General features: G+C 49.0%; 2 protein-coding genes across 5 annotated transcripts; one reads left to right on the top strand and one right to left on the bottom strand.

Moving 5' to 3' along the window:
• Positions 1 to 338: 338 nt before the first annotated feature.
• TGFB3 (transforming growth factor beta 3) lies at positions 339 to 23486 on the bottom strand. Of its 4 annotated transcripts, none has more exons than XM_032287253.1 (8): positions 21509 to 21597; positions 20908 to 21068; positions 13011 to 13174; positions 12589 to 12718; positions 7678 to 7785; positions 5439 to 5610; positions 3162 to 3315; positions 339 to 1617 (listed from the first exon to the last, which is right to left on the bottom strand). In XM_032287253.1, exons 2-8 carry the CDS (start codon positions 20999 to 21001, stop codon positions 1459 to 1461), a joined length of 981 nt encoding a protein of 326 aa, XP_032143144.1. In that variant the 5' UTR covers positions 21002 to 21068; positions 21509 to 21597; the 3' UTR covers positions 339 to 1458. The 4 variants fall into 4 exon arrangements, with proteins under 4 accessions (XP_032143144.1, XP_032143141.1, XP_032143140.1 ...); XM_032287250.1 differs by lacking the exon at positions 20908 to 21068 and adding an exon at positions 22976 to 23486 and having other exon boundaries at positions 340 to 1617; positions 21509 to 22728; XM_032287252.1 differs by lacking the exon at positions 20908 to 21068 and adding an exon at positions 22491 to 23486 and having other exon boundaries at positions 373 to 1617; positions 21509 to 22047.
• Positions 21889 to 26233, top strand: LOC116557707 (collagen alpha-1(I) chain-like). Its single transcript, XM_032287267.1, has 3 exons — positions 21889 to 22068; positions 23338 to 24031; positions 25060 to 26233. The coding sequence occupies exons 1-3, from the start codon at positions 21889 to 21891 to the stop codon at positions 25419 to 25421; spliced, it is 1236 nt and encodes a 411-aa protein (XP_032143158.1). The 3' UTR covers positions 25422 to 26233.
• Positions 26234 to 26370: the final 137 nt, after the last annotated feature.

The following is a 26370-nucleotide window of genomic DNA, read 5'->3' as shown; positions in this document are numbered from 1 at the left end:
CAAAAATGGTGATGTTGGTAATTTGCAGTTAGTGGACAAACCATGTTTCCATATGCAAGGGTTCACACCAGGGGGTTCTGCCCACAGGTATCTGGAGGTCAAATTTGTATGCTTTCTGCCCATCTGAGCCACTGCCTCTGTGTCTCTGAGAATAATATACTCTGCAAGAAGGAAAGGCCACAAGCCATAGTGCAGTCTTCTCAGATGCCAGAAGTCAGCACAGCGTGCCCCTGTGTAGGGTGGCCGTGCCAAGCGGTGTGTTTGGCAAGTGAGAGATTCTTTGCCCCAGATTCCGGTTACCTCTGATTAGTAGATGCAGACGTGGAATTAAGAAAAGGGTAATTTAAGGATATTTATTGAAGTCAGACATAGACTTTAGAATAAGGCTTTTACTGTTCTAGAAATAATATTCCAGAAGATGAAATCAGCCAAGATTCCCCAAAAAATATTTATTTATACAAAGATTTTGAGAGTAATATTCGTATTTGTCTTTATACCTCAGTCTGTGTGTCTGGGGCCAAGTCACTGTGTGGCACACGTGCGGCTTCCCCGAATGCCTCACATGTTGCAGCACCTGCTTCCAGGAACACCGAATGAACACAGGGTCTTGGAGGGGAAGGGGGAAGAACCCATAATGCCCCAAGGCTGCATGGACCCACAGTCCAGAAATGTGCACCCTGACCTGGAAGGCGTCTAGCCAAGTGTCCAAGGGGAAATATGATTGAGGGAGAGGTGAGAGGAGGGACCCAGAGGGCAGACAGGAGAGGGTTAATTCCCACCCTTTGCTTTTGCATTCAGCATATCCAGAAAGCCCAGTAATAGTTGATGGCCCAGGAACTGCATGACCTGGATTTTCTCCCTGTAATGACCCATGATGCTAATTGATATAGAGGACAATTTGCAAAAGTAATAGACTTGTCCTTAATCCCAGACAGTACGAGATACAATTCTGAGACTTTGTCTTGGTAACCTGTCTTTTTAAAAAAGAAAATGCTTGCCTTGTATAACATAATCCAGATTCCCTAGAGCAGATGTGGTACAGCAATGAGCAAACCCAACCTCAGATCTGAAGTGTCTTCCAGTCTGGCCCTGACCCGGGCCATTCTCTGCCCTTCCTCTTCCCTTTAGGGTAGCCCAAATCCCATTGCCACACAACATCTTGACTTGCCATCCCTTTCCTCTCTTCCCATCCCCTCTGTCTGCATCACAGAAAGTCTGTGTGTTCTGAAGAGTTCAGCCTTCCTCTAACCAAACCCACACTTGCTTTACCACAGTGATTCTCAGAGCCAGCAAGAAAGAAATGTTCCGAAAGGAAACCTCCATCTCAGCCATCTGCCCAGAGCTGAAGGTTGTGGGCTCCAGGCCTCTCGGTGAGGTTTGTTGCTTGTGTGTTTCCCAAGGAGCGGGCAGTCAGGCAGTGGCGGTTCTCTCTCCCCTCTCTCTGTCGCAGGTGGGGTCTCAGCTACACTTACAGGACTTCACCACCATGTTGGAGAGCTGCTCCACTTTGGGGGTCCTTCCAACATAGTACAGGATGGTCAGGGGCTCCAGGTCCTGGGGCACGCAGCAAGGCGAGGCAGATGCTTCAGGGTTCAGAGTGTTGTACAGTCCCAGCACCTGGGAAGGGACACGGCAGTGAGAGGTTGGAAAGCCAAGCCTCAGCCCTGGAACCCAGGAACTCTGCCGGTTCTAGGGGCAGTCCCAGAGGCTGAGCAAGTGCTAGAATGGCCACTGGTGCTCTTTAAGAGGAGTTGTTGGGGGCCAGGCATGGTGGCTCATGCCTGTACTCCCAGCCCTTGAGAAGCTGAGGCAGGCAGATCACTTGAGGTCAGGAGTTTGAGACCAGCCTGGCCAACATGGTGAAGCCACATCTCTACTAAAAATAAAAAAAATTAGCTGGCTATAGTGGCAGGCATCTATAATCCCAGCTACTTGAGAGGCTCAGGTAGGAGGATCACTTGAACCCAGGAGGCGGAGGTTGCAGTGAGCAGAAATCATGCCACTGCACTCCAGCCTGAGCCACAGAATGAGACTCTGTCTCAAAAAAAAGAAGGAACTGTTGGAACCTGGTTTGGGTGAGTAAGTAGTTGCTGTTCATCCACAATGACAGAATGCAGAATAGCTGCACTTGTTTGGGGTGATCAGTTGAAGCATAGAACAGTTATTGGGGGACACTGATAACGATCTTGGCTTTTTTTTTTTTTTTTTTTTTTTGAGATGGAGTCTCGCTCTGTTGCCCAGGCTGGAGTGTAGTGGTATGATCTCGGCTCACGGCAACCTCTGCCTCCCAAATTCAAACCATTCTCCTGCCTCAGCCTCCCAAGTAGCTGGGATTACAGGTGTGTGCCACCACCCTCAGCTAATTTTGTATATTTTTGGTAGAGACAGGGTTTCACCATGTTGGCCAGGCTGGTCTCAATCTCCTGACCTTGTGATCCACCCTCCTTGGCCTCCCAAAGTGCTAGGATGACAGGCATGAGCCACTGCATCCAGCCTATTTTGGCTTTTAAGAAAGTAACTCTTAAATTGCTCTTCCTATCTGTAATTGATCACTTCAATGAGAAATGTTCTCACTAACATTGCCTTGGACCATTTATTAAGTGCCAGAGTGTAGGGCCCCAGACAGGATGCAGAGATAACGAGCTAGAAGGTAACATGCTTCACAAATTGCTGCCCTATTTTCGATTCCCCTCGAGGGAAAGACAAACTAGTTCCAGGGGTTATGGACTCCCAGCTGTCTCACTTTCTCTTCCTAGCATTTCATATTTGCTTCTTCTCCATGCTTTTTGTTGTCTTTCAGAGTAAGCTTTTCCACATTCGAGAGGCTGGAATAATCCGAGTTCTGGTAGAAGCCTTTCTACCTCAGTGTTCCTTGCCAGCCACCTGCACACATCTCTAACATAGGGTGAGACGTGGCAGTTAATTAATTTCTGTGGTACAGAGAGCTTTAGACAAAGCAAATAAAAAGGCTGGTTGAAACTGAGGCAGGAATTTAAAAGGGCAGAAGGTGACTAAGTGGAACTGAGTCAGGGTGCCGAGATCAGAACCTTCACCAGAGGGGTTTTACCCACCCCAGACCATCATTCACTCACTCAACATTCAATCCTTCACCCATTCTTTTTAACCCCAGTGCCTCAGATGGCATGAGCCCTGCTCCATACCGTGCTGTGGGTTGTGTCTGCACTGCGGAGGTACGGGCAAGGGCCTGAGCAGAAGTTGGCGTAGTAGCCCTTAGGTTCATGGACCCATTTCCAGCCCAGATCCTGTCGGAAGTCAATGTAGAGGGGGCGCACGCAGCAGTTCTCCTCCAAGTTGCTGCAACAAAAACATTTAAAGAAAATCAACTTAAAAAGAAACCACCAATCAAAGGAACTTCACGAATGCCCTCATATTCTCCCTTGGAGTCCTTTCATGCCATCATAGGCGGCTCTGATCAGTGGAATCCCAGGTTCAAGGGGACAGAAGAAACCAGAAAGGCACATTCATGTGTTAAAGACCACGATCCCAAGGATGTAAGAAACAGAGATAAACGCCGCATGAGGAAGAGGAGAGAGGCAAAGGCCTGCTCACTTTTATACCACAAATCAAAGCAGAGCTGTAAAGTGCTCCACAGAAAACCAAGCACTCAATGTTATTAGCCAACTCAGCTTTGTTGAGGTTGGTTTCATTGTTACCCTCCTGATGTGCACCCAGCCAGAAATAAATTGTAAGTTTATTTATAATAAATTATAAGCTTGTCTACTATAGTAGGTGACTACTGAGACTGAATCTAAAGGCCGTTTAGCCAAATAAGGCATATCCTTCTATTAGAACTGTGGTTCAACAGATCACCCAAATGTGATTATCAGGTCCCTTCAGTTCTGTTGCCTACAGAGATCCATTTGGTAATAATACCCCTTGCCAAGTGGGCATCTGGCCTCTGCCTTAATATCTGCTGAGATCTAGAACTTGCTACTTCCAAAGGTAGCTATTAGCCAAAATCTGGCTTCTTGTGGGTTTCAAGGCTGCACCATGGCAGACATTATCGGTTATCTATTCAGTAACCTTTCCTAACCCCCTTCTTCCCGTGTCACATCTAAAACACCAGATGCTCCTTTTCCTGGCCTCCCTTGCAAGTAGTGGTGGTCATGTGACCCAATAATGACCTATCAGACAAGGAGAAATATACAGGGCAAAGATATTTGATTATTTATAAAAGCAACAGATGGAAGAGGAAAGCTTCTGGCTCTTCCCCTTCCCTCTCTCCTTGTCTTAAACGTGGACAAGATGCCTGAAGCCCTAGCAATCCCTTGTGACCATAAGCAAAAGGATGAAAAGCCAACGTACTAAGCATGGCAGACTGGAGAGACAGAAATCCTGAGTCTTCAGTGGCATCATGAAGCAGCCAACCCACCCGAAGCTGCTGCTACAGGCCTCTTGTGAACAAGAAATCCACTATGATTTAAGTCACTGGCCAAGAGCATTCATTCCTGATAGAGACACATGGCACAAATAAATCTGCATGCCAGCCTTCATGGCTGCATGACAGCTGGCAGCAACTACCTTGCCTCTCTGTTCCTCCAGCTCAACATCCCTAGTTTCCCAAGCCCAACCGTCCTGATAGGACATGGTTTCCAGATCTAAATATTTCCCTGTTCATTTTCCCCAGTTTTATTCAGGGATCCTCTGAGGCCAAATGGACTCACTCATGCTCCTTCCTTTACCTGCAGTGCTTCCCCTCCTAGATCCCTTCATCCCGAAACCTCATCCTTGAATCCTCTGCTCAAATTCTACACCCTTCTGAAGCCTTTCCTATGTCCATAGGTGAATGCGTTGCTCCCAATTAAAGTACTTAATTGTTCAGACCCTCTCATGAGTGTGATCATGTCCCTTTAGTAGTTGGCATGCCTGCTTTATCCGCCCCTTATAAATGAGCAGTGAAACTGCTCCTAAATAAGAGGGTCTGGGTCTTTTCTATCTCTGTGTTGTGGCTACCTGGTAATTTCTGAACTAATTCATTAATTTCTCTAGCTCCAGTTTCCCGTTCAAATGGCGATTGCTCTGTTTGCTCCCATCCAGTAGCATCCTTGGACCCTTCATAGGGAACTGAGCACTTCTTTAATGGAAACTCCTACATTAATCTCACACACACACCCTACAAGTGCTTAAAACATGAAAACCATGGAGAGGCTTTGACCAAGCAACTCCAATCCAAACTATTTTAGCAACACTCTTCGTCATAGAGTCTTCCTCATTTACTTCATCCAGCCCCTTCCAGAGGTAGCCTATGGAAAAACAGTGGGACTCGCAAAAAGAGATCTGTCATAGATTTTCAGTCTTCTTCCTGGAGATGTTTGTGAACAGCATCAGGGACCCTCTGTTGAGTGCGGCTTGGTTCTGGGGCCTGACCTGCAGTAGACAGGCAGTAGATGTTGGTTCCCTTGTGGGCCCAGGCTCACCGGAAGCAGTAATTGGTGTCCAAGGCCCGCTTCTTCCTCTGACCCCCCTGGCCCGGGCTGTCGAGCCGATGTGGGGGAATCATCATGAGGATTAGATGAGGGTTGTGGTGATCCTTCTGCTTCTTGAGACGCCCCAGATCTCCACGGCCATGGTCATCCTCATGGTCCACACCTGCAGAAGGGAAGGAAAGTGACAATCTGTCTAAGGAGAGCAGAGCCGTTGGAGGCTGCCTCCTCCTCACATCACGTCACTGCCCAGGAGGAAGGACAGTGAAGTCTGTGAGGGAAGCGTGGGGGACAAGTACGTCTTCATTCTGATATCCAGCTGCAGGAAGGGGAAGAGCAGGCGGAGGAGCCAGTATCGAAAGAACTCATCATCATTATAAGGATGCCACTGAAAGCTGCCCCATGTTCAGATCCCCTACTCCTCTACAGACATCTTCCAAGTGACAGAAAGCCCTTGCTGCGATTCCTAGGAATCTTCGTGGACCCATCAAGCATCCCTATTACTAAGTGGGTGCCTAACACATACCTCTGGGTTGTCGGTTTATTTGTTTATTTTGAAACAGAGTCTCGCTTTGTCAGCCAGGCTGGAGTGCAATGGTGCCATCTTGGCTCACTACAACCTCTGCCTCCTGGGTTCAAGTGATCCTCCTGCCTCAGCCTCCCAAGTGGCTGGGATTACAGGTGCCTGCCACCACACCTGGCTATTTTGCTATTTTTAGTAGAGACGGGTTTCACCACATTGGCCAGGCTGGTCTCGAACTCCTGATCTCAAGTGATCCCCCTGCCTCGGCCTCCCAAAGTGCTAGGATTACAGGCATAAGACACCACACCCAGCCCTGGGTTGTCACTTTAGATTCTAGACTTAGAATCTTGGGATGTGAGTTTCCTCTTAAAATGTGAATGGATCAAGATAGTGCAGGAGTCCTACCAAAAAGTTAAGGTGTCACAATTTAAGATAGCCTGAATGGGAGCCAAAGAAACAAAACTGTGGAATTGTTAACATTCACATTGTACTTAGCGTCTTTGAAGTGTTTTCAGTATAAAATTCAGATGAGATCATGAAGCACATGATAAATAGCTTAGCAAAAGCTCTGGAAAGAACGCCTGAATTTATCAACCCATTTCATCTGAAAAAAAAACTAGATTGGAGACTGACTTAGAAAGTCTCAACTAAATGGAGATCGATTTTGTGAAGGTCAGCTTCCACCTGTTGTCCATTCTCACCGAAGACAGGAACATGAAGAATTAATTTACATAGCTACAGGAGGGGCTCAGATCTCAGAAAGGGGCACCAGGTCTGTGAGATACATGAGAGACCTGGATCATAAATCCCTTTTTCTGAAAATCTTTATGAACAAGGTACGGGAAGGTTTCATCCTAGGCTGGCCTGTAGGTTAGGACTCTGAAGGTCTTCTGGGCTCTAAGGTTCTGTGATTAGGGTGTCAAATCCTTGACTTTAAAAAGGCTCTAAAATAGAGCCCCTGCAGGGTAAGATCACTGTCTAGGGCTGAGCCAAAAGAGGCGTGCACCCTTTCCCAGACAAGCCTCGAACCTCAGGCATTCGCAGTTACCCAGAATGGGAATATGAAAGGAAAAGAGAACTTTCCTGAACTCCAGGGCCCATCCAGGCTGAGCTCCTTGCAAACATAATGGAAAACCAGAAATGACTCTCAACGACTTCTTCTTCGCTATCTCTACCCAAACACCAGACAGAGATCCTGAGGCTTGAAGCAATCAGCCAAACCCAGAGGACCCCTGGGCAATGTCAGGCAGGCCCTGCATATCTGGAAAGCTCGGTCGTCTGAGCACTCATGTTCAGGACGGCGAAAGTTAACTTCTTTCAAGGAGCGGGAAGACAACGCCTCTCTATTGAGCATTGCTGGCACTGTGTTCCAGGATCATTATCTCATTTAATTGCCTGACAACCCTGTGAAAGAGGAACTCTCATCCCATTTCATTAGGCCCAGAGGCTAGATGGCTTGCCTACACAATTTCACCACTCTTACCAGACCATGTTGTCTTCCAGAGGCTAATGCATCCTCTAAGCTGTAAGCTGGAAGTTACACTCATTGCTTTTGGGGCAAAGCAGAATTACTCAAGTACGAAATAGTTGGCTATCTCTCTGAAGGAGCTTGGTTTCTTTTTTTAGAGGTCTGGTAAGGGTCTCCTGGTCTATTCTCTCACATTAACTCCCACCTCCGACCCATCCTACCACACACATTCATTCTGTTACCTTTGAATTTGATTTCCATCACCTCGTGAATGTTTTCCAGGATATCTCCATTGGGCTGAAAGGTGTGACATGGACAGTGAATGCTGATTTCTAGACCTAAGTTGGACTCTGCAAAATAAGACAGAGTTAGTGAGAACTTCCCCATCACACACTTCCCCTGTGTGATGGGGAAGTGTGCCCTACCACCCAGGCAGGGATGAGCCAGGGCCTCCGCTCCTGTAGGGACTCTTAAGAACTGAGTTCTACTGAGGGTCACAGGAGACAGAAAGTGCCTCCAAAGCTCAGAGTGGACCTTCATGCGCACGTTGCCACATTCTATGTATTCCTGTTATATTATGAATCACCAGATGGGGGCATACGCTAGTGGTCATCATGAAAGAGAAGGAGCATAATCATTCCCTTTCAAAGCATGGTATTTATTAAGAGAAAATTGTCACCTATCTACTTGGGGGCCAAAGGACACAGATACAGGAAGGAAAGAAAAAACAACGCCATCTATGTGTTTGTTGGGAGAGGAGACCCTTGAGTCAACCTACTGAGGAAGGATGAGGGCAAGAGGCAGAAGGACTGGAAGAGACAGGGAGTAACTCAAGAGTCTCCAAGCACAGAGACCACGATTCAAAAGGCCACCAATTCAAAGGGCCACAGGATGTAAAGCTCGCAAAAGGATTCAAAGTCAGGAACCAGTGCTAGAGGCAAGGTCACCTGCAAACAGGAAGCAGAATCTGTCTAAGAAGATGCAAGCATTTCTACCAGGGCCATGACTGTGGGTCTAGAGAAAGTGGTGGATTCCAGAGGAGATAAGATGAACATGATGGTTACACTGGGCCATGTTTTCCCTAAGGAACAAGGACACAACGAGGTAAAAATTACGTGGACGTTTCTTCTTTGGAAATCCTTGTTTCACCATGATGGGAAGTTGGAATGTGGATAGCTCATCAAGATGTACAGGTTGGGAAGACAGTTGTGAACTTAGAAAACAGCCCAGCGGTGATGACAGAGAACTTTAGCCAAGGGCCCAGAGAACATGAGCATGGAGAGAGTGTGCATGATGAAGCCCGGAGGTGCCAGGGTTTGGTGTCTGACATTCTGGTGCATGAAGGGTGAGTCTGGCCCATTTGCCTAGTAGTTGTGGGATCATGTGTTTTGGCAACCAAAATCAAGGAAGCGGGGAATTCAGTAAATGAGGTTGAGTGAAGTGGAGGAAAAAGAAAGAAAATGAAAAGTTTGCACTGAGACAAGCAGTTTTACATGGAAAACCAGGTAGATCTGGTATCGTGTCAATTCTGGTGGATAAGACTCAATTAGGGAGGCTCTGTTGATGCTGGGGTAGCAGTCAGCTGTGGCCAGGTGTAGGAGAGGTCATGGGGGATGGATCTCTTGGATTCAGGGTCAGCCTACAGCTTAGCTGATTGATTTGCTGGAAGAGACCTAGAGTGAGTTCTATGATTCTGTGAGTTAGAAAGTCAAGGTGCAAGCAGCAGTGTTGGGGAGAGTGCACACGGAGACCACCAAGGAAGATGCCCACACATTCACTGAGATGCAAGATGGTTGTTTCCCAGTGTTCCACCTTTCCTGAGCCATGATGCTGAGAGGCTTCCTGCCCAGCCTGCTAGGGGAGGCCTGGCCCTGCCTAGCTGGGTGCTGCAGACTATATGAGCAACAGCACAAGGGTATGAGACTTGGGTCCCCAGTGACCCTGGTGGGCTCTAACCAACTCTGGGACCCAGAATGCACCTGGGTACCGGGTGTACAAGGGCTCTCAGATATTTGCTGAATGAATCCAAGACCACATGTGTGACACAGTTTCATTATCAATTCACACCGCCAACTGTTCCAATTTGGAGTCCTTTGCTGCCTGGTTTGAAGCCATGACCTCTGAAGAGACTCATGGGCTCCCTATAAGTAGAAACCTCTGTGATGATTTCCCTGTGGGAAAGGTGGGTAGTATCTGCCTAAGTGGGGACTGCAGGTTCCAATGGAGAGCTAACCTCAGAATTGGCAGCCGTGGGGATGGTGGGTGGGGGACCCATAGATTTTATTACGAAATTATCTTTTTGATGTCTCAGGAGGATGGAAATTATTCTCAATGCAAACTTCTCATTGAGTTCTGCAGCTGTGAAAATAAGAATTCCTTCAAGTGCCCAGGGCTTCAAAGAAATCCAGGTGGAGCTGATCAAAATCAGACAGGGAAGTTAAGAGATTAATTTCCCCAGCCCCTCCTTTCTGTAGCTGTCTGAGTCAGAATTCCCAACAGAGCTGCAGTCGGCAGATCCACATGGGTTCTCCTAGGCTCTTGCCCTCATGCTCAGTAGCAGGGACAGGAAGGAATTCCTGGGTACCCTTGGGACTGGGGCAGGATCTCCAGCCCACCAACTCCCAACTCAGCCCCCAGATAATTCCCCTTGGGTGGGGAATTTTCTCATTTATGCGACCTGCCTGGGCTCTGTGGGCATCAAGCAATGCAAACTTGATGCCTCCAGAGCCCAGACATGTCACGTGAGAAAATCGAGCCAGCACATGACATTAAACAGGAATTGCCAGCCTCACTCTAGGGGAACAATAGTGAATGGTGGGGGCTGTGGGATGCATGCCCCATCTCCAGGGGTGGCTGGTACTCATCTCTAGTGGCTGGTTATCAAGAAATCTTCCAATTTTTCAAAAACAGCTAGAAGTCCAGGTTTTATGTGAAATCTCCAGACTTAATAAAACACCCAAAACTGCTGATGACTAGTCAAATTGAAAACAATATGCAGGCCAAAACACCAAGGACCTAGAAGGATCCACCTGCCTCAGGGACTCTGGGCATCAGTACGTGGATAGACTGTGGCTTTACAGCAGCTGATGACAGGATAAAAACCCTTCCCAAGAGGGAGAGAAGAACAGATGGGACTGCCATCTGTGACCCCAGCCCACTGAGCAATCAGACCAGGCAGTACCAGCCAAGGAAAAGGAAAAACACAGAGAATGGTGTCGTGAGACACCAAGATTCTAATCCAGACTGGACGATCCCCGTCAAGTCACTTCTCTCGGCCTGTTCCCTCATCTAAAATATGAAAAGCTTATTCTTGTAAAACATGGGAAAAACCATGAAGTTCTCTCAAATACATTTGATCTTTTTTTTTTTTTTTTTTTTTTTGAGATGGAGTTTCGCTCTTATTACCCAGGCTGGAGTGCAATGGCGCGATCTCGGCTCACCGCAACCTCCATCTCCTGGGTTCATGCAATTCTCCTGCCTCAGCCTCCTGAGTAGCTGGGATTACAGGCACGCACCACCATGCCCAGCTAATTTTTTGTATTTTTAGTAGAGACGGGGTTTCACCATGTTGACCAGGATGGTCTCGATCTCTTGACCTCGTGATCCACCCGCCTTGGCCTCCCAAAGTGCTGGGATTACCGGCTTGAGCCACCGCGCCTGGCACATTTGATCTTTAAAACAGCTCTGTGAGGCATGCAGAGGAGGAGCCATTGCCTTTTTTCCCAGGTGAGGAAAGACAGTGCGTGGATAAGGTATTTGGGACATGTGAAGTTTGATAATGCCTATCGGATAGCCCTGATTGCATGATGACCAGGCCTTTCAAACTTAACTGGCCAGAACAGAACCTGTTCTTCTCCTAAGCCCCCATTTCAATAAGTGATACCACCTGGAAGTCGAAAAATGTAGAAGTCATCCAGAATGCTCTTGGTTCCTCACACCCCATATCTAATCAGCCTGTGCCACTGGCTACTGTCAAAATACAGTACAAATCCATATGATCTTCACGTCCACGCTACCACCCCAGTCTCAGCCCATACTGCTCTCATCCGGGCTGCCCCCATGGCTCCTAATTGGTTTTTCTGCCTCTTCCCTTGACCCCCTGGAAACTAGAGGGATCTTTTAAAGATGTCAATCAAATAGTATCAGACAGCCCTGCCTCCCTGTAGCCGTCAGAGTCAGAATTTCCAACAGAGCTGCTGTAGGCAGATTCACACGCGTTCTCCTAGGCTCTTGACTTCATGCTCAGCAGGGGGATAGGGAGGAATTCCTGGGTACCCTGAGTATCCCCAGCTCTGGTTATAGCACTCCCACACTTCATAAGTCCTGAAATCTCGCCATGACCTTATGTTCTAAATTAAATTGGCCAGGCACAGTGACTCACACCTGTAATCCCAGCACTTTGGGAAGCCGAGGCAGGCGGATCACTTGAGGTCAGGAGTTCAAGACCAGCCTGGCCAACTTGGTGAAACCCCATCTCTACTAAATATATAAAAAATTAGCCAGGTGTGGCGGCATGCGTCTGTAGTCCCAGCTACTAGGGAGGCTGAGATACGAGAACTTCTTTAACCCAGATGGCGGAGGTTGCAGTGAGCTGAGATGGTGCCGCTGCACTCCAGCCTAGGCAACAGAGCAAAATGCAGTCTCAAAAAATAATAATAATAAAAGATATGGCCCTAACAACCTCTCTGACCACCTCTCCCCTATCTCCCCCCTTCCCCCCCACCCCAGTTCACTATGGTCCAGCCACACCAATCTGTTTGCTGCTGTTGCTAGAACAAATCAAGCTTATTTCCACCCAAGGGCCTGGGCCTCGCTGTTTCCTTGCTTAGCACATCCCATATTCTGATCTTCATGGGCTTGCTCCTTATCATTCAGATGTCAATGCATCAATTTCTTCATCTTAGAGAGCTTCTCTGTTGGGCCCCACCCAATTATCATCACATTGCCCTCTTTCTATTTCTCATAGTTCCCATCCCTGTGGCTGCATCCCCAGGGCCTGGCTTACAGTGAGCATTTAATAAACATCAGTTGAGTGAATGAATGGAGAATACTCAGTGGCAAAGCTAGGGTTTGAACCCAGATCTCTGACTCCTTTAATTCTGTCCTCTTCCCTCTGTTTCATGGAGGACTAAGGGACCTGAGGATCCACCTACCTCTTCTCAACAGCCACTCACGCACAGTGTCGGTGACATCAAAGGACAGCCACTCGGCAGTGCCCCGTGTAGGCAGATTCTTGCCACCGATATAGCGCTGTTTGGCAATGTGCTCATCTGGCCGAAGGATCTACAAGGCAGAGAAAGGAGTGAGTACCTGAGGCCAGGATAGAATGCCCCAGAAGATGTCATAATGTAGGGCACAGGTGAGGGAGCCGTAGGAAACCAGTGGTTCCTGAAGGCCATGCCCCTCAAGCACCTTAGGTAACTCTTAAGCCTCTTAATGACAGACACAGATACAGAAACTAAAGATCAGAGAAGCCAGGATTCAAACCCAGGTCTGCCAAACTCAGTGGTGGCCTGATATGGCAAAGGACGTGGCTTTCCCGTCAGTGTGGTTTCTGTTCCGAGAGAGGGGTTACCTGGAAGAGCTCGATCCTCTGCTCATTCCGCTTAGAGCTGGGGTTGGGCACCCGCAAGACCCGGAATTCTGCTCGGAACAGGTTGGTTCTATTTTTCTCCACTGAGGACACATTGAAGCGGAAAACCTTGGAGGTAATTCCTTTGGGGCAGACAGCCAGCTCGTCTAGGAGATAAAGCAGAGGGCACAGCATGAGCGAGACATGCAGGAACAGCGTGCTGCCAACAGACAGGCACCAAGTGGCCACCGTCCTGCCTGCCACCTTCCTAGAGGATTGAGGCCTCAGACCTCAAGGTGGAGATGGGAGGAAGATTCTTGGTGGCCCTAGAATCACACACAGTCCTGGAGCAAGGAGCAGTGAGGCCTCAGAGCTCCACGACATGGCACTAGAGACTGGCTAGTCAAACTGAATCACCCCTTCTTCCCTCTGCCTTGACATCTCAGTTCTGGTAAGCTCTCCAGCCTGTTCTTGCTTTTTGAGAAAATACTGATTCTAGAAAGACAGCAGTAACCTAGTGATTTATATATCTTACAGCTAGTTGATTCATTCATGTGTTTGTTCATTGGGGCATTCATTCATTCACCAAAAATGTATTGGGCAGCTACTACAGGCCAAGCATGGTGCTAACATTGGGAAGCTAAATGTGAACAGACACAACCCCTGCCTTCAAGGGGATGAAAATCTATTTATGCCTAGCGTTCCATTATTGGAATGCTGGGCATATGGGAGCTATTTATATCCTACTGCTCAAGGTCATCGCCAAGGTGAATTTCAAAATTCAAAAAGTTGTAGCCTCAGGCTTATGGGTTAATAGGGGCGGGTATTAATACATGGGCCCAAATAACAGGATCAGAGAGAAATAACCGCACAGAGTGCCCAGAAGATGTCACAATGCAGGAACACAGGTGAGGGGAGCGATAGGAAACCAGTGGTTTTTAGAGAAGCCCAGGAGTTGCTGCAGGAAATCCAAAGAGGGAAACGGCAGGGAGCACTTCATGGACGAGGTGAAAATTGAGAGGATTTGAGGATGGAGAGGAAAGAAATTTTACATGGAGTGACTGCTGGAAGCAAAGGCAGGGAGGGGAAGAAATGCAAGTAAGAGGGGCTGGAAGCGGCAGGTGGGAGCCAGGTGAGAAAGGGCAAGATGGTAGATTGGGGTCCAACTGTCAGACTGAAAGGTTAAATTTTAACCCATTAACAGTAGGGAGTCACTGAAAGTGTTTGAACAGCAGAGTGACATCTCAACCTTGTGTTTTAGACCCAAGAAAGCAGGGTTTATATAGCAAAGAGCCCACATCATGAGTCTGGCAGAAACAAAAACGCTTCCTCAGACCAAGCTGGTGTGTCACCACTGGCTCCTTTCTCTTTCCTTGACAGCACATGCTCTGCCAGACACTGTCGCCTGCTGGCCTCTTCATCCCTGTCCACAAGACACAGTAGCAAATGCCCTTTCCCACCCTTCTGAGTCAGATAATGGGAAGAGAAAGAGCCTGTCTTTTCTCTGCTCCTGTACATTTGACAGCCTCAAGGTCTGAGCAGTATTAACACCCAGAGAAAAACTTTCTGCACAAATGGTAGCAATAGCCCGAAGTTGAAATTCAAGCTCATAGACCCAGATTCCACACATAATGGACATGGTTGGAATGAGCTTATAATTGCCCCAAGGGGTGGTTTAGGAAGTCACGGACAAGGCAGGAAGGATCAGAGGCCTGGAAACAAGCAAATATGCTACTGATCTTTAGGAAAGGATGAGTGAGTGTTTCTGGAAATTGCCATCTGGTGGGCCTGACACCAGTTCTTAGAAAATTAATGGAACAGATGTTAGGAAAACAAATGTGTGAATGCTGGCTAATGATGCCCTGATTAATAATTGGCTTTGAACGAACAAATACCGCCAACAATTCCCTAAACTATTTCAGATAGAACCAAGGAGAGAAATCAGTGATAGCAAAGTAATGTATAGGTTTACAAGTCTGAAGTACTCTGAATGTGGATAAGCTACTTGCACTGGCAACCCTGTCAAGGACAACAGAGCTGGGTCTCGAAGGAGCTGTCATCAATATGGCTTCAGTTACAGTAGCACCTCCTGGGAGGATCGCTTGAGCTCGGGAGGTCCAGGCTGCAGGGAGCCATGATTGTGCCACTGCAGTCCAGCCTGGGCAACAGAGGGAGACTGTTTCAAAAAATAATAAATAAATAAATAAATAGAACACCTCCAGTGACTATCTACAAGAGGAATAAAGAGTAAATCAGTGCAACATGCACCTTGATGTTAAAAAAGCAGCAAGGTGAAAAATGGCACTTGCTGGTGAGGACAGTCAGAGTGGGGGCAAGGTGGTGGGAAGCCAGGAGATAGGGTAAGTTATGAGCTAGGAGAGATCTTGGGACATCCCAGTGGCCATCCTCTGGTTTCTTCCAGCCTATCAATCATAATCTGCTCCTCAAGATGAATTCCTCCTGGGGAGAATTTTAAGATTTCAAGAAAGAGATGGGAAAGGTCATTTTCTCTTACTGGGATGTATAGATTTCCAATGAGTTAGAAGGAACATCAGGAGTCATGATGTACAATCCTCCTCAGAGGAAGAAATGGCTGTCCAGAGGATCCTGGCCAGGGTCACTCAGGAGTTAGCTGACACAGCAGCTCGACACTAGCAAGCAAAGCTTCGACACAATTGGTAGTGATTAAAAAAGAATTGGAACCTAAGCAACACGGTAAAACCCCATCTCTACTAAAAATATAAAAATTCACCGGACATGGTGGTACATGCCTGTAATCCCAGCTATTTGGGAGGCTGAGGCAGGAGAATCACTTGAACCTGGGAAGTAGAGGTTGCAGTGAGCTGAGATTGCACCACTGCACTCCAGCCTGGGTGACAGAGTGAGACACCATCTAAAAAAAAAAAAAAAAATTGGCAGCCTGGCGCAGTGGCTCACACCTATAATCCCAACCAGTACCTGGGGAGGCTGAAGCAGGCGGATTGCTTGAGCTCAGGAGTTCAACACCAGCCTGGCCAACATGGTGAAACCCTATCTCTGTAAAGAATACAAAAATTAGCCAGGTGTGGTGGTGTTATCTCAGCTACTCGGGAGACTGAGGCGGGAGGATCGCTTGAGCCTAGGAGTTCAAGATCAGCCTGGACAACATAGGGAGGACGTATCCCTATTATTTAAAATTAAACATTTTAAAGGCACAGTAGTTCATGCCTGTAATCCCAGCTCTTTGGGAGACTGAGGCAGGTGGATCACTTGAGGTCAGGAGTTCGAGACCATCCTGGCCAACATGGCGAAACCCCGCCTCTACTCCAAATACAAAAATTACCTGGGTGTGGTGGTGGGCACCTGTAATCCCAGCTACTTGGGAGGCTGAGGCACGAGAATCGCTTGAACTTAGGAGGCAGAAGCTACAGTGAGCTGAGATAGCGCTAGTGTATCCAGTCAAGAAGATTGTATTTACATTTTCTTTTAATTTCCCAGGCAGTTCTTTTTTAAATTAATTTTAATTTTAATTTTTTTGATAGAGTATCACTCTGTCGCCCAGGCTGGATGCACTAGTGCTGTGTCTTATCGAGTTTTTATTAATTCACGTGACCTTCTAACAACCCTTGAGGAGAATGAAAACATATAAAATTTATCACTTGACAAATGAGAAAACTGAGGCTTCAAAAAGTTAAATGGCTTTCCCAAGGTCACATAACTAGTTGGCGGAGGTGGGGTTTGAATCCAGGTCGGCTGAACACACCTCATTTACTGAAGCAGAGTCTCTGGAAGCTGGGAGGGATTTGGGAGATCATCTCATGGAGATGGTTTCATGAAAAGACTATGGCAAGATTCCACTAAATGGGCCTAGAGTGTCAACCTATGCCTCAGACATTGACCCGCTGCAAACGAGTTTGTGGTTCTTCAGCCATGCCTCTGCAGAACACTAGGGTTATTGAGGACTGGACTAGGGGGTCCCACCTTTACAAACTAAATCATGAGCAACTTTTTCCATTGCACAGAAAAACATATATTGATGAATGCCATTTTCTCCATTTTGCTTTAGGGGGCAAAACACAAGCAAAGAATATTTGTGTATAGTATGCATGGAAAAACCAGGAAATAGCTGACCATGTTTAGTTAATTGCCTTTTAAAACATGTTCAGACACCTGGGCTGCTAGGTGTGCCTTTGCTTGTATACATCATTTCTGCTGGTTCCAGTGAAGGGGCTGTATTTATCAGTGTGGCTGTACTTCTCTACCCTGGCTGCACGTTAGAATTACCTGGAAAGCTGTAAAAACAAATGATGCCTGGACCCATTCCCCAGCAGTTCTGACTATACTGGAGTGAGTGGAGTCCACAGTATTTTTTTTAAGACCTCCAGATGATTCTAATGGGCAGCCAGGGTTGAGAACCACAGATTATAATGTGCTGCAAAGGGTACCATGACTTCCAGGTGTTCTGGAAGTTGAAACCACTGCTTTAATGGTGTGAACTTTCTATGGATTAACCTTGAAACGAATTAGACATGTTGCTTCACTGATGGAACGCCTTTAACAATTTTGAATTCGTAGCCCATAAACATTTTAAGCCCATATTAAAAATTGGAATACTTCACAGAAAGATCCAGATTTTTTGCTCTTCTGGGATGTGGGAAGAGCTCATCAAGGTGGATCCACAGTCATCAATGCAAAACCCAGCAGGAGCTGAGGCTGGCTGCTGCATGGGCTGGGCACATGGACTCCAGGTCCCCTCCCTCTCCCTGCCTCACACATCCCACTTTCTTCTTGACCCCAAGGCCAAGTGTCCTAGTGCAGTTTATCATGACACAGTGGCTTTTCTTTCAGATCATTTGCATTTTCTGCTGGGTCTGTGTAGGCACTTGTGTTTGCCATCCCTCTAAGAAAAGGTTTTGCCCTAGTTCACTGAGTGTGAACTAGGGTTCACTTCAGTGTGCTTAAGAATCCATAAGGAGCTTGTCAAAAATACACATTCCCCAAGACCCCACCCCCAAAGATTCTGATTCTATAAGGGCGGGCGGGACCAGGGAATGTACATTTACCTCCAGCTTCCTCTGGACCACATGTAGAGAAGTGCTGACCTCTACTGTGCAAAGGGCATTGGCCCTTGGAGCAAATGATTTTCAGAATAATCTCAGAATAAACAAAATCTACACTTAGCAGCCAGATAAGAAACACTAAAATATCGAGTTTTCTCTTTGCTGAGGAACTCTGGGTTTGCTGGTTGTCTTAGCACTGCCCTTGGCTGAAAACAAGTCTCCGAACAGACACAGATAATTACAAGCCAGAAGATGAAATGACACCTACATTGGTAATATCTTAGTAAGAGAGATGACAACGGAAGTAAAAAAGCTGTGTCCTTTCCCATCACGTGGGGTCAGAGAAACTCTCTACTCCCTCCCCATGTAAAATCCTGGAGAATTAGAAAAGGGATTAAAGACTCTTGTCCATACACCCCAGTAGAGGCTCTGCTGATTCATCCCAGATGGAATTATAAAATTCTTTCAGCTGAAAAGGAGTTTGGAAATAATCTCTGACTTTACAGATGCGGAAACTGAGGCTCGGAGAAGTCACTTTTACATAGCTGCAGTTGCTTAACCTGCTTGAGACTCTTCATTAAATAAAGAAAAGTCTTTTATTAAATTTGGGAGAACATTTGTGGCAGTATGCATCTCCTGGGCAAAAAAAAAAAAAAAAGGCAGCACTAAGAAAGGATAAATCCAGTTATCCTTATGCAATCTGCTACCTGGGTTACTAAGATAATAATTCCTGACCTCTCCTTCTTGGTCCAACAGTGATTCATTTATGTTATAAATCAAAGTTCTACTGAACCCTGAAGGTTAAAGGTAGCACTTACAATGTGTATTTTACATATAAATGAGTGCTTAACTGCATGCATCCTGCCTGCAGAATGTCTAGGTTGCAGTCCCCGCTCTTTTTGGACTAATCTTAAGCCATCCAGGTCTCAGTTTCCTTATCTGTGAAATGGGGAGATAAGGTTATTTAGGAAAAGGGCTTCCTCTCTGCTCTTGCCTGGGTGCCCTTTCTCCTGCACCACTAAAAAGTCTTCCTTCTTTCATTTTCCTCTCCAGGTACCTCCATCTCCTTGCCCTGGCTCCTACTGTCACTATCCTTCAAATGCCTGTCCACTGGGTCAGGGAGGTGGCCAGAAGTGAGGACATATGGAACAGAACGTGATCTCGTGACCTCCCCCCAGAGGCTCTGGCATCGAGACCCTGCGGTGCCCAATCACAGACCTGGTGTTACCCCTGTCGGCCCTCATGAGTTAAGGACAGGCTTCCTTCCCCGCCCCAAGCCCCGATGATGGCTCTCTGCTACTGCTCAGCACCTGTCCACTGCCTTCTTTGTAATTAGTGTGCCTTGTGTGTCTGCCTCTCCAGGGTGGGCTCACTCAGCACCTGACCAGCTCAGCCTTCAACTCACCTCCAACAGCTGTGGAGTCTGTCTGCTTCCCATTTGCACCTGGGAGCCTCATAGCATCTCTAACAGCATCCCGCTCACTGTGCTGGGTTGCCCCAGGCCAGACCACTGCTCCATAGCCCCATAGCCACCCCCATCTGCTGTAGTTGTAAGGTCTTGGTGCTGCAGCCTGGAAGCTGTCTAGTGTCCGTGGGGCCCTGCCTGGGCTTTTCCCAAGGCCATGTACTATTTGTGCCTCAAGCCTGCACAAAAATCAATGTCCACTTGCACCTGCGTGGCCTTGCCTCCATGTGGCTCATTCATTCTCAGCTCAGGATTCCAGGTTTCTGGGGTGGGGCGGGGGAGCCCTTGTGACTCAGAATCCCTCCTCCCTTGGACTCCTCCTGCTGACCCAGATCATGAAGGTCTGAGTCCTGTGTCTTGTCCTGGACTCTCCTCACACCTCTCCTCCTGGCCTCAGATTTCAATCTTCCTCTGATGCTTGCGGTCACTATCTCCTGCCTTGGTGGGTTCCCAGGGAGTTGGAGGCTTGGCCATCCAGCGCTTAGGTGCCTCTGGGAACTGTGGGCTCCTGAGCCAGCCCCACCCAGAGATCCTGGGCAGGGAGCAGGAGCTCTGCCTCAGCCTCCAGCCTCCGCCCCACACGGCAGCCACATTCTAAGGAAGGGCGCCCCAGGCAGCCACAGGAAGCTGGAGTGGGAACCCCTCGCCAGTAACCACAGGCTCCTCTGCCTGGCGTGGAGCCGTGAACGGGGCCTTTGCACCTCCAACCAGAGATGGTCCACCCATCGGTATCCACTCCTGTTCCTTCTCTCCAGCCAGGTTCTTTTTATCTACTGCTGTGCGCTCTGCTGACCACCCTCCCTGCCTGCCGGCTCCATCCCACACCCTCCACCCCACTCCAGGTGCTGCCCACCTCCCAGGTGGGCCTGGGCTAAGGTAGTCAAGGGTAGCGAGGACACCTGCTGGTAGGAAAAGCAAACAGAGCTGCTCCCGGAGTCCATGGCCCAGGAGCAACTCACATTCCTCTTTCCTGGGCTGTCAGTTTCTCAACATCTGCCAAATTTCTCTCCCTTGTACTGAGGTTTTTAAAATCCCCGTTCAGTAAACACATATGACTTCCACACGTGTACAAACACACACAGACATCTCGCCCAGAAGCCGCCCAGCTCCTCCGTGCAAACGGAGCCTCCTGGGACAGCAGACTCCCAGACACATCCCCCCTCCCTGCACCCACTGCCACCCCTCCACCCACTCTCCCATGACACGCAGACACAAAGGGTGCCAGCCTCCTCTACGCATCCAGAGCCACAACCTGATCTCCCCGTGCCCACCGGCCTGGAGGGTGCCCATTTTGAGCACAGGAATCTGTCTACTGCACAAGACTACATGTTACCCTAAAGTACCCGGCCCTGGGAACATTCGTGCGCACCCTCTCCCCTCCACACACACAGCTCACGTGGGGCTCGTGGGTCACGTGGGTGGGGTAGACCAAAGGGCCCAGTTAGCAAGAAGCTGTCTCTTGCCTGGGCTTCAAAAAGCTTGACAGACATTAATTGAGGGCAGGTACTCTTCTTCCCAAGGACTGGAAAAACTGAATCGGAGACGTGTCACAGTGAGCTGTGAAAAGCAGGGAGAAGACTGAGGTCTCCATGCTCAGAACTGTAAGGGCTCCTGACAGAGCCGGCCTTCCCCTTTATGGCACCCAGATGCTTACAGTTACTGATACGATTGCATGTGCAAGAATACATATGTTTCCCTGGACAGCACAATGTAATTCCAAATTAAAATCAGTCAAGGATGTGATGTGAGTTCAGCAAGCCGTTCAGCTCCAGGGTTCCTGACCTCCCAGAAGCATGGGCTCTTAGCAGAATGGCTCTATCTCCCTCCCCACCCACCTCCCCAGCCCCAACGGAGGAGCATCGCACCTCCTGAGCCTCAGTGCTGGTCAATCCTGGGGCACCCTGCTGTGTGGCCAGCACTAGGCCCCCCCTCTGCTGAGCTCCCTGCTCCAGTTCAGACCCTGCAGAGCAGACACCCCAGCGAGAATTTGGACTTACTGTGTTCCGTCATCCCCTGGATCATGTCGAATTTGTGGATTTCTTTGGCATAGTATTCCGACTCGGTGTTTTCCTGGGTGCAGCCTTCTTCCTTCTCCCCGTGCATCTCCTCCAGCAGCTCCCGGGTGCTGTTGTAAAGGGCCAGGACCTGATAGGGGACGTGGGTCATCACCGATGGCTCAGGGGGGCTGGTGAGCCTGAGCTTGCTCAAGATCTGTCCCCTAATGGCTTCCACTCTCTTCTTCTTGATGTGGCCGAAGTCCAAGGTGGTGCAAGTGGACAGAGAGAGGCTGACCGTGGCAAAGTTCAGCAGGGCCAGGACCACCAGAGCCCTTTGCAAGTGCATCTTCATGCGTGAGCCGGGAATAGAGGCCAGGGGGATGGTGAGGCCTGGAGAGGAGGAGACCCCAGCAGACGTGCAGAAGGAGGGAGGAAAACCAGGCGGCCTCCCCAGATCCCAAAGACTGAGGCTTGGCAAGAAGGTGCATGAACTCACTGCACTGCGAGAGCTTCAGGACTTCCAGGAAGCGCTGGCAACCCTGAGGACGAAGAAGCGGACTGTGTGCCTTGTAGCTCTGGGATTCTTGTCCATGTGTCTAAACAGGTTTTGCTAGGCTCTGACTCCCAGCAGGCCAGGTGGAGGGCAAGCAGAGGGCTGGGAGGGGTGGCAAGGCAGCTGGGAGTGGGAAGGGAGCTGGAGTTTTTCCTTAGGTAAAAATAAATAGAGCAGATATCTGATATTGCCAAACGCCGCTTGGCGATGGGGAGAAAGTGGGTATTTTAAAGAAGGAGCAGAAGGACCATGGCTGGGTCCCAATATCAAAATCCTTGCCTTGCCCTAAAGGAAAATAAGAAAAGAGAATGGAAAAGAAAAGGGGAAAAAGTTAAAAAAAAAAAAGTCAGATCACCAGTGAGTAGGTGGGGAGAGGCCGGGCCGGGCAGTTGCTGGCCCAGTTAAAGGTGGGGGCAGTACAGGACACACTTGTCTCTCAGGCACTCCATTCATGCTTTCTCTTTTGTTTACACTTCCTCGGGGGCTTTCTAAATGACTTTGTTCACGCTGCCTCTCGTCTTCATTGGCTGGGGTGTGGGGTTATGTGCATTAGAAGGCAGGGGGAGGCCTCCGAGCGCAGCGGCCCCAATCATCCACTCGGACACCCAGGGTCACCAGCACCTCGGCTTGTCTTCTGCCTCGGCCATTGCTTCTGTCCCCTGCTTCTCTTTAAAAAATAAAAAGGAGAAGAAAAATAAAATAGAAGCCAGTTCGCGGCACGCCTGCTCCGGAAAGCTGTTATTCCTTCTTTCGCACGCCTCTTCCCCTGTCTCTGCCTCTCTCCCTCATTCCCTTGGACTTGACTCTCTGCTTCCCTCCCTTTCTCCCTCTCCCTCTCGCTCCTCTCCCTCTCTCTCTCACACACACATGCACACACACTGCTTTCTCTATTTCTCTCTCCTGAAATTTTATACCACCCTCCCATGACGTCTCTGGCCTGGGGTGGGGGAGGGAGGGACCAGCGCACGCAGCCTCTTTTGCTGCACGATGTTAATGTTTTAAACAGGCACAGGAAAAGCCGAGCCCATTTGAAAAATACTTTGCGAGTCCTCTCGTTCGACGTGGTAGCTGAACTTTTTTCCCCTCTTGGAGTCACTCCTGCTACACGCTGGCTGTTTTTCTGGAAAGTTACTCCGATGAGCCCCCTCCCTCCCTTTCCCCCAGCCCCTGCGCCCTCTCGCCGGCTGTCAGTCCGCGCCGTCCGCGGCCCGCGTCTCTCCCCCTCCTGGTCCACCGGTCCCGGGGCCGCCCCCGGGCCAGGCCCGACCCGGGACAGGGTCCGCAGAGGGCGCGGGGCCCGGCAGGGTCGGCCGTGCCAGCCTCGCGGAGGGGACTCCCGGTCGCGAGCCGGATCGGAGGGTCGGCGTCCGCTCCGCCGCGATTCTGGCCGGATTCTTCACTGACAAGCTCGGAGTCGAGAGGCGGGCAGAAGCCGGGAGACGCTCCGGGGGCAGTGAAAAATGGTGGCCTTTTCCGGAAGATCGAGGGTGCCCTCTGGCGAGGCGAGGCCGCTAGTGAAGGAGCTCGGCGGGTCTGCAGCCGGGGAGGCGCGGGCAAGGGGGGCTGGGGGGCTGGGGGCAGTGGAGGGGCGGGAGAAGGGGCTGCGGGAGAGAGCGAGAAAAACAAGACCCGGGCCCCGGGGAATCGCCTCCCTCCCGGCCCCACGTGCGCACGAGCGCACCTCTCCCTCCCCGACCGCGGCTCCGGAGCCGCTCTCGCAGAAATGTCATCCAGATGTTCAGCCTCCCTCCCCGCCGAGGGCTCCGCGGGGAGCTGCGCCAGCGAGCGCGAAGTCAGCAATTGGCCCGAGCCCATTTCCCAGATGGGTGAGGGGAAGTTGGCTCTCCGCTTTCTCTCATCTCGGCCCGAACCTCCAGGCCTTTTCCCACGAGCAGCACGGGGAGGGCAGGGCACGTGGCCCGCAGCACCCGGCAACACGGGGCTTGCATCTGAACTGAACTTTCCTGAAAGTGAGTGCCGCTCCCACCCCACCTCACTCCAGCCTCCCTGGACCCTTTCTGAGAGGTCTGGTTTCTAGGCCACTAACTGCAAGGCTGTTTACTGTATCCCAGCACAGCGGTGGCTCATATACGGATGAGGAAACTGAGGCATATATATATCTTTTAAAGACCACAGTGCTGTTTGTGAGTGGTGGCGGTGATATTTTACACAGGCTATCTAGTTTGGGTAGGCATTATTTCCATTTCCGTATCTGATGAGGAAACCTAGGGGTAGAAACTTTAAAAGTAACTTGCCCAAGGTCACATAGCTATTAGGTGTCAGCTGTTGGGATTTGGACCCAGGACATTGCCAGAGTCTGTGGACTTAATTACTATGCTATACTGCCTCTGGAATTTGAGAAAAAGGTTAATGTTTACGACGTGCCAGGCACTGTTCTAGACTCTGTGAACAATATCAGTGAACAAAACAAACAAAACTCTTGCCCTCATGGAACTTATATTTTAGAGGCAGGGATGGGGCAGTGGAGGAGGCAATAGACTAAATATGTAAATGATGCAGTAGGGTAAAAAGTGCTGGGCCAGGTGCAGTGGCTCACATCTGTAATCCTAGCATCTGGGGAGGCCCATGCGGGAGGATTGCTTGAGCTCGGGAATTCAGAAACAGCCCCAGCAACACGGTGAAACCCAGTCTCCACAAAAATAGAAAAATTAGCCCGACATGTTGGCGCAGACGTCTACTTGGGAGGCTGAGGCAGGAGGATCACTTAAGCCAGAAAGGCAGAGGTTGCAGGGGGCCAAGATTGCATCACTGCAGTCCAGCCTGAGAGACAAAGCAACACTCTGTCTCAAACCAACCAACCAACCAACCAACCAACCAACCAACCAACATGGCAGAAAATCAAGCAGGGAAGAAGGATGGGGAGTGCCTAGGTTGGAGGATGTTGCAGTTTGATATAGGACAATAAGGGAAGGGCTTTGAGCAGACAGTTGCAAGACAGGAAGGAAAATTGTTGAAGTTATACTTTTCTGGACTCCAGGTCTACTAAATCAGACTCTCCAGAGATGGCGCTGGCATCTCTATTTCTTTACAAACCTCACACGTGATTCAGGTGCTCAGCAAGGTTGGAAGCCACTACTCAAGGGTACCTCTCTGCCCAGAGTGAGGATGATTTGCCTTCTGTTTTCAGCAAGCTGGGGAAGAAGTGGGGGTGAAGGTCTGGAAAGTGACTATAAGGTGATGGTGGTATGCTGTGAGCCTACAAGAAATGGAAAAATCCAAAGATTAGTCCCTTCCTCCTCATCTGGTGCCAAAGAAGAAGGGAACAAGGGATTCATTAGAGCCTGTATTTCATCTGTCTTGGATTTTTGGCAACGAATGTTTCTTCAGATTAAAATCTAACAAAGTATTCTCACTAAGAAACAAGTTAACAAAGGATCTTAGAGATAATCTCTAAAGTAATTACAAGGGAGGAAACTGATATCAGGAAAGGGTTCTCTAGCTACACAGGTAGTTACCACCAGAGCTAAGATGAGAACACGACTCTTCTGACATCCAGGCCAGTGCTCTTGCTGTCATAGGCATGCTAACGTGCAGTCCTACCCAGTAACGTGTGATTGAACTGAGTAATTTCCTGGGTATTTAAGAAATGCTTGCAATCCGGTTTCAGGGGTGCTATTCCCACTTCCAAGTCCTTGCTTTTAACCTGTATGCTTTTAACCTATGATGCTTCCCTGCAGCATCATACTGGAAATTCTGTCGCTTTGAGGACCATCAGCTGATCTCCTTTGGACCTCAGCCAACCAGTGCCAGGAACCTGGCCAGTGATATTGACTTGGAGATCTTTTATGAAGCGTCAATAAAGACGCAACTTAACTGCCCACTAGGCTGGGGACTTGTGGTACATCTCCCTCTGCCAGCCTAGGAGGATGGCTGGCACCCAGTAGTATGTGCCGGAGAAAAATACTTCAGTAATGTCTGGTGTGAGAAGGGCATCTGGCTCTGCTTCTTGGCACTTAGGTGATTGTCCTCAGCCGCCTTCTTTGTGCCTCAGCGTCCTTGGTTGTTGTATTAGAGATACTACCGCTACTCACTTTGTGGGATGGTTGGGATTTAATAAGATATTGAATATTTGAACTTTTGACTATTACTCAGCTATTTGATGTGTTCGTTTCAGCCCGTCTGTAAACTTCTTGAAGGCAGAGATTACGTATACACAAGGTTGTTATGCCCCTCACGTTAAGGCAATAACTGTGACAGCCCTCTGTACATTGCAAAGAGCTATACAAATGGGAGGCATCGCTATAATTGCTACTATTAGCAGCAGTAGTGCTTTGCACTTAGTATTGAT

This window comes from Sapajus apella, unplaced genomic scaffold, assembly GCF_009761245.1.
Source record: "Sapajus apella isolate SASKATOON/1434 unplaced genomic scaffold, GSC_monkey_1.0 scaffold20, whole genome shotgun sequence".
NCBI lineage: Eukaryota > Metazoa > Chordata > Mammalia > Primates > Cebidae > Sapajus > Sapajus apella.
Note: the sequence above shows the minus strand (reverse complement) of the source record. Positions and strands in the feature narration are given on the sequence as shown.

What these genes read in the sequence shown, in the direction of transcription:
- TGFB3 (XM_032287249.1), bottom strand. Translation starts at nt 21,860, where the DNA reads ATGAAGATGCACTTGCAAAGGGCTCTGGTGGTCCTGGCCCTGCTGAAC. An exon ending in AGAGGATCGAGCTCTTCCAG is followed by an intron (nt 12,719 to 13,010) that starts GTAACCCCTCTC and finishes TCTGCCTTGTAG; the next exon opens with ATCCTTCGGCCAGATGAGCA. An exon ending in GACACCAATTACTGCTTCCG is followed by an intron (nt 3,316 to 5,438) that starts GTGAGCCTGGGC and finishes TTTTTGTTGCAG; the next exon opens with CAACTTGGAGGAGAACTGCT.
- LOC116557707 (XM_032287267.1), top strand. Translation starts at nt 21,889, where the DNA reads ATGGTGAGGCCTGGAGAGGAGGAGACCCCAGCAGACGTGCAGAAGGAG. An exon ending in TGAGGACGAAGAAGCGGACT is followed by an intron (nt 22,069 to 23,337) that starts GTGTGCCTTGTA and finishes GACCCGGGACAG; the next exon opens with GGTCCGCAGAGGGCGCGGGG. An exon ending in TGAACTGAACTTTCCTGAAA is followed by an intron (nt 24,032 to 25,059) that starts GTGAGTGCCGCT and finishes TCTGGACTCCAG; the next exon opens with GTCTACTAAATCAGACTCTC.